General features: G+C 38.8%; 2 protein-coding genes across 2 annotated transcripts; both read left to right on the top strand.

Annotated features, from left to right (window-relative positions):
* Positions 1-108: 108 nt before the first annotated feature.
* On the top strand, positions 109-5411 carry LOC310940755 (beta-2-glycoprotein 1-like; the record flags this gene model as incomplete). Its single annotated transcript, XM_083905752.1, has 8 exons — positions 109-175; positions 425-604; positions 775-871; positions 972-1048; positions 2168-2353; positions 2471-2650; positions 3517-3714; positions 5293-5411. 8 exons carry the CDS (start codon positions 109-111, stop codon positions 5409-5411), a joined length of 1104 nt encoding a protein of 367 aa, XP_083761878.1.
* Positions 5412-5693: 282 nt separating this feature from the next.
* On the top strand, positions 5694-12190 carry LOC310940678 (beta-2-glycoprotein 1-like; the record flags this gene model as incomplete). Its single annotated transcript, XM_083905667.1, has 8 exons — positions 5694-5724; positions 8793-8969; positions 9279-9375; positions 9862-9938; positions 10147-10335; positions 11436-11615; positions 11783-11980; positions 12126-12190. The coding sequence occupies 8 exons, from the start codon at positions 5694-5696 to the stop codon at positions 12188-12190; spliced, it is 1014 nt and encodes a 337-aa protein (XP_083761793.1).
* Between the last annotated feature and the right edge of the window lie 2502 nt (positions 12191-14692).

Below are 14692 nucleotides of genomic sequence, written 5' to 3'. Positions count from 1 at the left end.
CTGATTGGCACGTACGCTCATGGATCCCTCGTCCAGCAGTCCTTATATGTTGGCCCCCATCCTCCACTCAAAGGCAGGGTACACTTTGCAGACTTGACTGTCTTGAAAATGGCTCCCATTTTAGCTTTGCTGCTCCTCTGCCAAGGACTTTTATGCGCAACTGTAACGAAAAAAGGTAAAGATGAATTTTTGCATTACTGCACCTCTCTGGATTCCTACTCCATTCTGACAATTACTGAAGTTTTGCACCTTTTGTCTGACATTTTTCACTCTGTCACAGTTCTTATTATTGTGCACAATTCATCATGAGTGAAGTACTGTGTTGTTAAGTTCTGTTAAAAATAATTTGGCAGCAGAATAGAAACTCTATTGCTGTGATTCCTGCCCCTGATCATGATGTGAAACACTTGTTATTCTTATCTAGTGTGCGGCCGCCCGCCTATCACTGACGGGATCGACGAGACGACCTTGAAGCGTGTGTTTGAGGTCGGAGATGAAGTGACCCTCACTTGTGAACGGGGTTTCTTGCCCTCGACAACGACCGGTCAACGAATTAGCTGCACCGCCACGGGAGAATGGACACAGTCAAATCTGGCCTGTTCCCGTGAGTTGATTTGCACACGGGTCACCCACCGAAAGCGCAATGAGCGCGACGTGCATTTACATACACAAAATGTTTCCCACAAACAGAAAGAAAGCCGTTCTATCCGTAAAGAATTGCTGCGTATGTTCCGTCTTCTGTTGTCAGAACTGTGTCGTGCTTTATTTTGACAGCTAAAATGTGCCCGATCCCCAGACCTCTGCAGCCTTTAGCACAGGGCAGGACGGAGGCTCCTTTCAGGAGTGTGCTCAACTTCACATGTGACGACGGGTAACGGCAGATTCACTTCACACAGTCGCACTCAAATGTACGTTTAAAGACAGATTTACATCTGTGTGTTGTCAAAAATATGCCACCCCTTTCTCACCAGGTATGTCATGATAGGAGCCAATGAGAGCAAGTGTTCACACGATGGCGCCTGGAGCAACCCACCACCTATGTGCAAAGGTAGACCGAAGGAAAATGTGCAGGGAAGAAAATGAAACATGGACTTTTTCATTGTAAAGTTCTACTTTCATGTGACTTTCAAAATGATGTGTGAAATTACTTATGGTGTCACAAAAAGACAAGTATCAGCAACTTACTGGGGCCTACATTCAGATGCCAGGTTATAAGGAACACCTCAATCCAACAGGGCAGCAAGAAATTCTCTATCATGGTCGTGGTAATTTTAAAGGGATACTTCACCCGATTTGAATGTGGCTTTGTATTGCTAAAATAGCAGAAAAACTGAGGGAGGGAAGCACATTTTCTTAAAAAAATACTACTGCTATTCTAGCAATACAAAGTCACATTCAAATCGGTGAAGTATCCCTTTAAGTTAACATTTAAACTGATGAGTTTATTTAACTTTGTACTGTATATGAACATTTTTTCGCCCCCTAAAATTTGAGTTTCTGTTATTTTGTCCACTCCATCTCTTCACATAGTTCAACAGGAGCCCCATTCCCCACTGTCTACACTCTTAGAAATAAAAGTGCTAAGTAGAACCATTTTAGGTTCTTCGGCTTGTCCTCATAGGAGAACCCTTTTTGGCTCCAGGTAGAACATTTATAAAAAGGTTCTTGGTGGAACCCTCCACCCTCCAACCCTCCTTAAAACCCTTTATTCAGGAAAGGGGTTTTAAAGGGTTCTCTGGATCAAAATGGTTCTTGCTGGAACCATTAGTGTTACCAAGAACCCCTAAGAAAGGGTTTTTCAGAAGCAAACGGCTCCAGGTAGAACCTCAGCCCTTGTAAAAAGACCGTTTTGGAACCCTTATCTCTTAGATTGTACCACTTTATCCTGAGGGCTGCTGGAGGCTGAAGACAATCCCAGCTGACACTCCCAAATTAAGTTCTATTTTTATGCAACTGTGACAGGACTACCCAGAGAGGAGTGATGGGCACAAATGGAGAGCCAAACTGGTGACTTTCTTGCCACTGTAGCACCATGTGGTTTATTAGAGCAAAGTGACTTGCATGCAGTTTTCTTGTTCAGTGTCGAGTCTGCTGTTCAAAGGCGGACAGAGTACAGGAGTCAAGAGTTTTCCGCATCGACGCCATTGTTTCACGTGCTTCCTTACAGCTGTGAATTGTCCTCTGCCCAAGCCACCGAAAGAAGGAAGAATTGTCCACGATAAGCCAGTTACAGGAAGCACCATCGTCTACGGGCAGAGCTGGACCTACGAGTGCAACCCTCCAAAAGCACCGACGTACGAGAGGGGGTCCTGCAAGGCCGATGGAACAGCAACAGAGCCACCCCTGTGTCAAGGTACACAGACAATAACTGCACGAGAAGAGGATGGATAAATATTTCTTTAAGTTTTAAGTTAAAGTGCCCTGTCAGTGTTTCAAAATGGTACAATCCGTTTGTTTTTGATCATTGCAGAGGTGAGCTGCCGTATTCCAGCAGCTCTACCCAATGGCTTCATTACCTTTGCAGTGATGCGACAACATGGCTACAAGGAGAAGGTGAAATACGGCTGCAACGAGAACTACATTCTGGACGGTGATGCTGAGGTTCAATGCCAAAACACAGGCAACTGGTCTTCCAAGCCTGTCTGCAGAGGTGAGTCACTAAATGTGTGTATTTATGTTTAATTATATAGAGAAATCTTGATTCATCATTGTCCAGCTATAAATACTCCAATGCTGAAATGTCTGAGTTTCGTGAGAGCAGAATAAAATAGAAAAAAAAATAAAAATAAAAAGTACCGTTGTGTTTGTCTGTGATTGTTGGCACAGAAAGTTGAGCTCAAGTTTTCACAGCAGATCATTTTCCACATGACATATGAGGACAAACACAGGCTTTACCTGTAACATTAATTAGGATTCCACTCTAGTTTAAGAGAGACAGGGTCGAGCTATTGTGCAAGTGTAACATCACGCTAAATACTTTAACCTTGAAGACTTTATTTAAAGGTGCATTATGTAATAAATCCAAAGCAACTGGCCATAAAATCCTCCTAATATGTCACAGAGACTCAGGAATAATGTTCATATAACAAACTGAACTCACCAACAACAACAGTACAGCCAAAATATTCGCATTAAAAAAAATCATTTGCAGACTGCAAATCATGTTTATGTTTTGAAAATCATGCATGTGGCGCCACCTACTGCCGTCTACTAATCATTGCAGTCAGTAGAGTCTACAATGGCGGCGAAAAAACGAAACCTAAAAGACCTTGGTATTTTGAATTTGAGTGTAGTAACTGTTTTTGGCCACATTCTTACATATGGCGCTTAAGCCTTTAACCCGTAGCAGCAAGAAAAATTGTATTTAAAAAAATGCTCCCATACTTTCTGGATGTGTTCCAATAATAATACTACATGTTCATGGCTAAAGCGATGCTTCAGATAAATGTTGATTTTAAAACCGACCGTCAGGATTTTACAATGTGTCATTTCTGCTCCGACACTTCGCCCAAACAGCTCCCTGTTCAGTTGTCATCAAGAGAGGCCGCATTTTCTACAATGCCAAGAAGCTGTGGATCGCAGACCTGAAACCCAACAGAGTCCTCCACAGAGAACCTGTCGTCTTCTACTGTCTGAACAAAGCCGAGCGGTGTGGCTATCCTGTGGCGACCACCTGCAATGATGGAATCCTCCCGATTCCAGAGTGCTTTGAAGGTGGGTTTAATGCCAATAACGCAGTAAATCAATGAAAGTCAAGTTGTCAGCACAGAGAGATGTGCACCGAGTGTCACATGGACACTCACCAGCCTCTTTATCGGGTACACAGTACACCTAGTAAAGTGTGTGGAGTGGCGCCTGGTGTGATCGTGTGCTGCATACCATTCTTATTGAGTAACTGTTGCCTCTCTATCTACTGACCTGTGAAAAAAACGGGGATTTTTGCCCAGAGAACTGCAGCACACCGGAAATGTATGTCTGTGTGTGACAACACTATGTGAAATATCAATAGCCAAACTACTTAAATCAAACAACAAGTCACTAAAATCACATTTCATCTCCATTCTGATGCTCCTTTACAACTTAAAGGGCCACTCCATCCCCCCCAAAAAATGCAGTTTTTTTAAATACTAATTTACAGATAAAAGGGATTTGATCAACAGACAGTGGATGTTAGCAGGAGCTCAGCTTGTGAACAGGCAAGGCAGGCAACTGCTTGGGGCCCCGAGCTGATAGGGGGCCCCCCCCGACACTCGGAGCCTGAGGGCTGTTTTTACTGAAATGTTTCAGTGAGCAGCCGCCTCCCCGTCCCCCTTAAAAAACAATGGCTGATTTGCAATGACATCTCAGTAGGAAAACCTCCCTAAAGTGTCCCCACCTCACGTTAACCTGTTCTGCAAGTTGGAAAATGAAGAGGATTATTTACAGTGTAATGCATATCTTTTTTACTCAGTTTATATATGTTTCTTTTCACTTATTTACAGTATTATATTGTTCTATTTATTTATATTGTTTTATAATATGGGTTCTTTACAGTGTAATGCATTATTTGTTTTACTAAGTTTATATAGTTTTTTTTAAAGCCATTTACAGAATTTTATTGTTCTTTACATTTATATTTTCTCATACTTTTTAATTACAAGGTTTTCCCATGTTATTTCATTCATTTCGAAAAAAAAAATAATATTTTGAACTCATACATTTTTCGTTGGTGTCAGATTATTTGTAACATAATGGTGATGAACACTGGTTGGAAGGAAGGGCCCCCTGGGAATTTTTGCTTAGGGCCCCTACAGACTCTAGAATCGCCTCTGGATCTTAGATAGGTGTCTCATTTCCACAATAGAAGATGTTGGGATTGAAAAAAAATAATGATGTCAAAGTCACTACCCTCAAAGAAAGGGTTCTCTGGATCAAAATGGTTCTTACTGGAACCATTAGTGTTACCAAGAACCCTTGAAAAAAAACCTTTCTTCTGGAAAGGGTTTTTCAGAAGCAAATGGTTCCAGGTAGAACCTCAGCCCTTGTAGAAGGAACCTTTATTTCTAAGTGTACTTGCTGTGTTTCAGTCAAGTTTTATGAGTAAAAGATCTGAAAAATAAAATAAACCTTTAAGTAGGTAGTCATGTACCTAATAAACTGGCTGGTGAAATGCCATGAATCTATTTCCCTAAATTAATGTCAGACAGTCTACTTAGTGTGTCAGATGTCTTTGGAAAAGATGTTTAGGAAAAATATATTGTTATTACTACATCACTGCACTACTAACTGCCTTTTCTATTGATTGCTTTTAAGAACCTGGCAGGATGGAATACACCCTAAGGCCAAAAACCCTGCCATCCGAAATTACAATGTGTGCTGCTTCACCACCTGCAAACCCCACGAGTTCTGCAAGTCCTGCGAGATCTGCATAACGTTGCACAGACAGACGTGAGACACACTGACAGGATGTGACTAACCCTGGATCACAGGGGAACAAAATGTCTGGCACCTTCAACTTTAATTCAAATACTAATAAAGTGATGCATTCTATGTGAATTAAAATGTGAAAATGTTTAAAGACTTGTTTGATGCTGTTGCCGTTGTACCTGAATATCTCTCACCTCACTCTCAGTTCACTTTCAAGAACCTGTTGTAGCCTTCAGTTATCGTTTAAGCTCAAAAGAGTTTGTCCGTTAAAAACTTGGTGCTTCAACATGGTGGCCTTTTGGAGAAACTGTGACCTGAGTAAGTAAATGTTTTGTAGGTTGTTTTCTTTGCTTTTCTTAATATGCTGCACAACATTATGAAATAAAAAAAAATCTAAGTCATCACTTTATATTCTGTAATATATAATACTGGTAGCCATTGTGTTTGATTGATAACTGAATTGGTGTGATCAAACCTTTGGGTCCGAGTCCAAGAGCAGATGCTCATTCTTGTTCTTCCAATAATTCCCAGCATGCTGTGCAATGAAAGGTGTAATGCTGCCCTCCACTGTTCAAAGTTCTGATTTGAGCACAGTTTTCTGCTGCTTCTAATAACGTCTAGCAGGCTGCACACAGAAGGGTAAGGAAGAGTATTAGGGCCACGTGTAAAAACTAATTTTTAAGCAAAGTATGAGAATAAAGTCAGAATTCTGAGGAAAAAAGTCTGAATTCTGATATTAAAGTCAGAAAATCTGAATACTGGAAAAGTCAGAAAGTCTGAATTCTGAGATAGAAGTCAGAACGTCTGAATGCTGAGAAAAAAAGTCTGAATTCTGAGATAAGTCAGAAAGTCTGAATTCTGAGGAAAAAAGCACTGTGGAGCCAAGAATAGAACTTCCGATACCGTTGCCGTTTTACGGACAAAGCGGAGCTCCGCGAGACAACAATTCCAGGAATTGAGTGCATTGTGACGTCCCAATGAGCGCAGAAGTCAACATTGCGTGTTTCATCTCCTGTACTTAGACTGAGGAGGACCACAAAAACATGAGTGAGTCATCTTTTTTCACACTTTGCCGACTGATATGGCCTCCAGAGTCCCACATATAAGTATTTAAATTATTAAAAAGTAGATTTTGCATAATATGTCCCCTTTAAATCTTGGTTTGATGAAAATAAGTTAAACACAAATACATTGTAACACAATGAGAAAGTTGTACTGTTCACTTATATTGCCTTATTAGAGTTATTGTGTAAAAGCGTATATAAGTAATATAATGCCATTGTTTTTATTGCATAAAAGAACAGTTAGAATCATTCATAAAGCTGAATTTAGAAAACATACCAACAGATTATTATTATTAAGTTAGGGTTATTGAAACCTAAAGAGATCCCAGAACTGCAGACATTATTAGTTATGTTCAAAGCCAAAAACAAAGAAAAAGCTGTGATGAAACTCACAGGAGAAGATTTGATTTTCAGCATCAAGTTGCTCGGACCACTTTAAAACAAATGTTTGTGTTGTCAGGGTAAAACTTTGGAATTATCAAGAGAAGGGTTTAAAGGGTTGTAGAAATATTTTACACAACATATTATCTATCTTTGTTTTGGCTCTTTTTTGTTCCCGTTTCATAATATTGCTGCAATGAGGCAAAGTCCACTAGTGAAACTTCCCACTTACAGGAAAAGTGTCACATGGATTACAATCTGTGAATGCAAATAACAAGATTACAGACAAAACAAAGAGTACACAAAACACATATTCACCATTAACTAGGTGCTTACTAACATATATAAGTAGCATACTAGCCCTTTATTAGTAGTCATTAAGCACATAACCTTATTCCAACTCTATTATGACATGAATGAAGATGAATATTGTTCCTACATAAGAATGAATGAGATAACAGTCAGAAAGACTGAATTCTGAGGAAAAAAGTCTGAATTCTGCGATTAAAATCAGAAAATCTGAATTCTGAGATAAATGTCAGAAAGTCTGAATTCTGAGATTAAAGTCAGAAAGTCAGAACTCTGAGGAAAAAAGTCTGAATTTTGAGAAACAAGTCTGAATTCTGAGATTAAGGTCTGAAAATCTGAATTCTGAAAAAAAGTCATAAAGTCTGATTTCTGAGGAAAAAAGTCTGAATTCTGATTAAAGTCTGAAAATCTGAATTCTGAGGAAAAAAGTCTGAATTCTGCGATCAAATTCAGAAAGTCTGAATTCTGCGATTAAGTCAGAAAGACTGAATTCTGAGAAAAAAGTCATAAAGTCTGAATTCTGAGGAAAAAAGTCTGAATTTTGAGATTAAAGTCTGAAAAAAGTCATAAAGTCTGATTTCTGAGAAAAAAAATGTCTGAATTTTGAGGGAAAAAAAGTCAGAATTCTGAGATTAAAAACTCTTGTGAGAAAGTCAGAATTCTAAGATTAAAGTCAGAATGTTTTCTCAGAATTTCTTTAAAAACGTTTTTTACATGTGGCCCTAATCCATAGAAGGGTGCAGTGCTGCTCTCCACAGGAAAATATTTTTCAGTCTGCAGTTCAAAGGTGTTAATACATGCTTAATATTTACCAATAAAGGACTAGTATGCTACTTATATGCATGTTACGAAGCACCTAGTTAATGGTGAATATGTGTTCCCTAACCTAACGTGTTACCCAAGAGGATTAGAATTCACTTTCATGCTGCGTTTACTCTGTTTACGTAAGAGACACAAAAACAACAGTGAGTGAGCAGTCCTGGGCTTAGTATCTGGAGCACAGTCCACAGGGAAGAACTGAGCACCATCTGCGCATGGATAAGGATGGACTTCATGCTGATGTCGTTTCTACTTTGTCTATTTTTTATGACCATCACATCTGGACAAGACACTGGTATTTGCCCTTACTACTCGCTCTTGAATTGCATTAATCAATGGATCTCAGTATCATACAAGATCCATTTGTTGAGACATGTGACGTGGAGGCTGTTTATATTATATTGTTTTACTTAAAAATATGGTTTAGTAATGGTAAAGGTATCGAATTAATCTTGAAATTATGTTCATCATTGGCCCGGCTGTGATGTGAGAGGGGTCAAAGTTGATAGGACGGGTTAGGTTTTGGTATGTGATATGTCTTGTTTCTTTAGACTTCAATCATCCAAACCAATAAACAACACCAAACAAGAGTCAATAGCAGAATAAACTGTTTGGCTTTGGCAGCGAAGATTTGGCAAGTTTTTCATAACTCTGCTGCTCAATCCACAAATAGCATTTCCCTTACAGTGTGGTGCCATTTAGAAAGGATAATAAACTGGCTTCCCAACGGAATAACATTTATAGAAGTTTATTTCGATTAGATCTTTGTCGTTCGTGTCTATTACAAAATGTCTAATCCATGTGTCTTTTCAGTGTGTTCCAGACCTGAGCTGGCTGCCAAAATTGCAGTGGACGGGCTCCAGAAGTACTTTAACCCCGGGGCGGAGTTAGCACTGTCCTGTGAACAGGGGTACACTGCTGTGTCGGGCCCTCGGAAGATTGTTTGCACTGCAAGTGGACAATGGACAAAAAGCAGATTAATGTGCATACGTGGGTCTCCAATAGTCAAATGAAACCCGAAAGCTCTTGTGACAGAACATACTGGGCTTAGGTCGATTACTTAGTCTAGTCATTTTGTGGAAAACATCCGCATTTATAAAGGAACATACACCTTTGATATCAACACAGTAGATGATAATGTAACTTTAACTGCTCCATTCAATGATCAATTGAATTGAACAAATGAAGACAAAACGACATTACTACACATGAGATATGATTTAGCATATATGTAATTCTATGACTTATTAATCTAAAAGGAATGAAACATTTACTCATGTGCTGTGTATCGTTTTACAGCAAAACAGTGTCCATCTCCTGATCATTTGGCGAATGGGGAATTGTACTATGAAGACAACGTGTACCAGAGTCTGATCAACTATACTTGTCATGAAGGGTAAGAGTATTATGCAGTTGTATTTGACTCCTTGTTTCACAGATTTTTTTTTTGTATGTATGTATTGTATTCATTTAACCCTTAGTGCTCACGGATCTGTGCCACAGGTGCACCCTTAGTAAATTGCAGTGGGAATAATACACAACTTCTTATATGGACATCCTGGGGGTGTGTCTTTATAGGTCACATGAGGTCTTCTTATGTCTTGTTGAGTCAAAATTATGATTAAATTAGTGTGATGATTGCACAGAAGACACATTGTTCATAAAAACACGAGTCAAGCGAACTTTGAAATGTGACGTACTTCTTAATTTCTAAAAAAATGTAAGGATGTAATGGATGTGAGACACTATATTGCACATTCTTATAGCCTCTGTAGATACGTTTTAACGGAGTAATGGAAAAAAGCTACCTAAATGCTCTGAGTTCTATGGGTTAACCCAAAAATTACTTGATGATATAATATGATATGTCTGCTTTGCACAGGCATATCTTGACTGGAGCCGTCTCTGGTGTGTGTCAAGCTAATGGAACATGGAGCACACAAGTACCAGAGTGCAAGCGTATGTATTCCTCTGCAACTCTCTACCACAACAAAACAAAAACATTGTACAGAGCAGTTAATTTTATGTTTGTTTCATTTCAAAAAAATTGGTATCAGAAATTAGAACACACACAGAACTTGCTGTACATATACCAACATATGTAAACAATTGACATGCAGTACAGGCACAAATGAGGTGTCATATTCTCTTTCCCCCCCTCTCTTAGCTGTGTCCTGTGGGCTTCCTCCAATCCCACAGTTTGGAATGATAATTTATGACCAGATGATAAGAGGGAACACCACTCGGTATGGCGTTACAGGGACATACAAGTGTATGCCTCCATATGCAGTTGTTGGCAATGCAAGAGCGGAGTGCACTGCCAGTGGCACTTGGACCAAGATGCCCCAATGTCAAGGTAATGTATGAGCCACTGTAGGGCTGCAACGATTAGTCGACGATAAAATTTAAGCGGCGACGCGTCGCGTTATTGTTGTTGTAAATCACACACTGGCCGCTTCATGCTCATCTGTAACTGCAGTGCAAACAAACACGGCCAAACACACACTCGAGCTATCCACAGGTAGTGCTGGGGGCAGTATTGCTCGCTGTTTACATCCCGAAGCCGAGAAGAAGAACGCACAAATTATGGCAGAAACAGACAAAGAGGCTCGGAAACTTCCACCCAATGTTTCCAAAATTTGGGAACATTTCTCTGAAAATAAACCAGCGAAATGCTATCTCTGTGAAGCGCAACTCTCATTCCATGGTAGTACTACGGCGATGCACAAACACCTTAAACACCCCGGAGCCGCTCAATCATCACGTACCGCAGAGAAGTGAGTTCACAAATAACGTTGATACTGCGTAGATATTTTTTAAATCACATGCTCATTTATTCATTAACCATCAGCCTATGATCCAAGTACATACGTTTGTGTCGTACGTCTATCTGTCGGAAAATTATGGAAGACGCTAGCTTAGCGAATGCTAGTTCACCTAGGTTAATGCGTAATTTAGAGAGATTGCATTTAACGTGCTTCGCAGGTTTATTTTCAGTGAAATATTCCGAAACTTTGGATCGGAATTTTCTAACCTCTTTGTCTATTTCCGCCCATAATTCATGTGTTTTTCTTCCCTGCTTTGGGATGTAAACAGCGAGCATTACTGCCCCCAGCACTTCCTGTGGATAGCTCGAGTGTGTGTTTGGTCGTGTTTGTTTGCACTGCAGTTACAGATAAGCATCAAGCGGCCGGTGTGATTTACAACAACAATAACACTACGCGTTGACGCTTAAATTTTTGCATCGACAAATTTTATATTTTACATACATTATGTCCCTAATGTGCCGTGGATATTGGTTATGTTATACTTTTTGGTTTATCTGAAAAAGGCAGTCTTTGTGCATCCATTTTCTAACTGGCTCTAACCTGTATGGAACTCTTCTTTTTTCAATATCCAGTACAATATTTAACATTCAGCATCTCCAGTTAATGAACTAAACTTGTTTCCGTGCAGTGGTGACATGTCCTCCACCAGGAAACATTGAAAATGGCTACAAGTCAAGCGACAGCCAGAGAACATACGACTACATGGAAACAGTCAGCTATGGTTGCCATGGAGACTATGTGCTGGAGGGAAGCCTGCATATTGTTTGCGAACAAAATGGGAATTGGTCTGAGATGCCATCTTGCAAAAGTAGAACTTATATTACATCTATCTATCTATCTATCTATTGTTTTTTGCTTGTGTTTATTATTAATTCGATGTGAAATCTATACAGTGTTCATAGTGTACCTTAATAGAATACATGTATGTACGAGCATAATATTGTTGACCAATAACTAATTGATTATATTCTGCAGGACCTTGCAGTGTTGACATACAGAAAGGACGGATATTATACAGAGGAGAAAAACTGTGGATCAAAGATTTTAATCCAAACAGAGTCTTACACAAAGAAATTGTCTCGTTGTACTGCAAGGACAAGCACAGGAGTTGTGGTCATGCAGTGTCAAGTCAGTGCATGGATGGAAAGCTCGTAATACCTGGTTGCTTTGAAGGTAAAGTAAATATAAGATCAGAGACTATAACTTCCACAAAAGCAAAAATACCTTAATTGAAAAAAATAAAAAAAATACCTTCTTCAGAATTGTCTCTATTTTTTTCTGACCCTTTCTCTCTGTGTTTTTCCTCTTTCTCTTCTAGAGCCCAGCGCTCTTGATTATTCTCTTCATTCAAGTCAGCTTCCATCAGAAATTGAACCATGCTAAAACAACAACACGTCCCTTTTCTGGCCATTAATCAAGTTGTTGGTGGTGTATTTTTGTCACTAAATGGCTTTTGTATTTTTAACCTATAATGTAACACATGTTCCACAAATTCAGACATGGTTTTATGTGACCTGGTTCTAAGTCACGAATTGTGTGCCACTACTGCATGAGATCCATAAGGAATTTATTAAGAATGTGCATGGTTTGCTGTGCTCTTTCACTTTTCATATTTCTCTTTAATCGAAGAAAGAAATAAACATCAGATAAATATCAAACAGAGGTGTGTCTTCGTTCACCTTAGTTAGTAATTTAGGTCGGTGCTAATTTGGAGCCAGTGTGTCACATTACTGGAACAATATTGAATTTAATCATGCGTTTAAATCACATATGAAAATATGATACAAGAACAGTAAGGAATGGGTATGGCAGTAATACAATTTCGAATTGTATTGCAGTCAAATGTGAAATTATTTGTTTGACAGTCATATGAAATAAAATAAAAAAAAATCTAAATGTTCTATAATATAAAGCACTAAAATCGAATTCAAAGAGGCATGTCCTGTTCATTTGCGGCAGTTATATTTAGCCTAGGTTTGGAGTTAAACTGTTTAAAAATGATGCAGAGCACACTAGCTAGTGGTGCTCGATAAATTCTCACCGGGCAGCACAGGTGGCCTACTTTAGTTCCGTGTTGTAGTTATGTTATCGCATCGTCAAAAATCTAAACATTTCAGAGCGAGACTGAAGGTTGAACATTAGTACATGTTTAAGACCTTTCAAAATTGTATTTAAGACCATTTAGGAATTTTCAGGAGAATTTTAGACATTTTAAGGCCTTAAATTCAAATTATTGGATTTAAGACTTTTTAAGACCCCGCGGATACCCTGTAAAACAGAGTTGGGCCAAACTCGCATTAGCTAACCCTTAGCTAAAAAAAACCAAAATGTAACACTGGTGGGACAGACGGCATTACAGTCACTGTACAGCGTTGTTAATTAAATATACACACACATACATGTATATATCAACAGTAACCATACAATTGTATTAATAATTGCTAAAAAACAACCACTGACTTACTTCGAATATGTTCCGATAGCGAGTTTGACAGAGGTGAAGAAGTCCAGCTGTACTTTTCTATCAAGCACAGCGCCGCTGACTTTGAAGACCCGCCCCACGTCAATTGTTGGTATCTTCCCGGCCGCTGATTGGCTGGAGACTCCAATTCTTGGTAGGAGACTGGAAGCTGATTGGCTCTCGCTACCAAGCATTACCTTGACTCACGGGTGGCAGAAAATGGACCAAATACAAAAGGTAATGCTTTCTCCACATTGTCCTAGGAACCAGGGAAAGTAAGAGCTTTTTTAAATGTATAGGCACTTTCAGTATTCGCTTCCTTCACGGAACTTGAAATTATGATTTACTTGTATCCCTCTGTTCTTTTTTCCTGTAGACTTTCCGTGCAACATTCAAAACATCCCGGGCGTCTCTGGCTGACGTAAAGATCCTTGGGGAATTAGCATTACCCAATGCTGGCAGCAGCCAGTCGCGTCACGTCTGGGCGTTCTGCATCAGCATTGGCTAACAAAGCTGTCAATCAAAATATCAAGACGACAGCGTCCTTCTATTGGCTGCAAGGAAGCCACAGGTTGGCACAGGTGTCAATCATTCATATACAGGCTCATCCCTCGCTGAGATGCAGGCCAAAGAGAGACACAGGTCAATTGAGCCATCTGGTGGTCGTTTTTTGAATGGAAAAGTGGTATAATAAGCGGATATGACTGTGATTAGTTTTATCTATATATGCACTGATCGGCCATGTTACAGCAGATAAGTGGTTAGAATGTTAAAGCTGATTGGTATTCATATATATTTAATATACTACATAATACTATATGAAATAAAGTATATAATGAAGTAACAATCCCGCCTGGTTTTGTCAAGAAAACAAGGTTTGTCCAAATGTTTGTGTTTGTTAAATGTTTTTATGGGTTTATGTTGCTGAAGAATAAAATATAATAATAAACAATGGAGGGGTCATTTAAAAAAAAAACTTCACTTATATAATATATAAGTAATACTTATATAACATACTTAAATTTCTGATTATAACTTATGAGTTTGGACAAGTTGTGTGACTTCATGTCAAAGTTACAGGGGGTTACAGAATATTTCAGTTTTTATTTGTTTTATAGAACAATGATCAAAACACAAAAGTAAAATAAAATATATATGTAAAAAGATACTAAATTTGTAGTAAATTACACATAAAATTACACAGAAATTAAATACACACAGTCATGTAAGTAATGTAATAATAACAATAAACATAATAAAATGAAATACAACGTTGACAAATAAATAAATAAAAATGAGGACATTCAACACAGACAGAAGAATATATGGCTTTGTTTTGATAAAAAAGCCAAAATTTCCTTTGAAGAGCCTCTTTGATAAGTACGACAATAAAAGTATGCATTACATAACCCACATATTGTTGT

The sequence above is a fragment of the Microchirus variegatus genome, assembly GCF_963457635.1.
Source record: "Microchirus variegatus genome assembly, chromosome: 19".
In the NCBI taxonomy this organism is placed as follows: Eukaryota; Metazoa; Chordata; class Actinopteri; order Pleuronectiformes; family Soleidae; genus Microchirus; species Microchirus variegatus.
The sequence above is the reverse complement of the archived record's forward strand: the minus strand, read 5'-3'. Positions and strand labels throughout refer to the sequence as shown.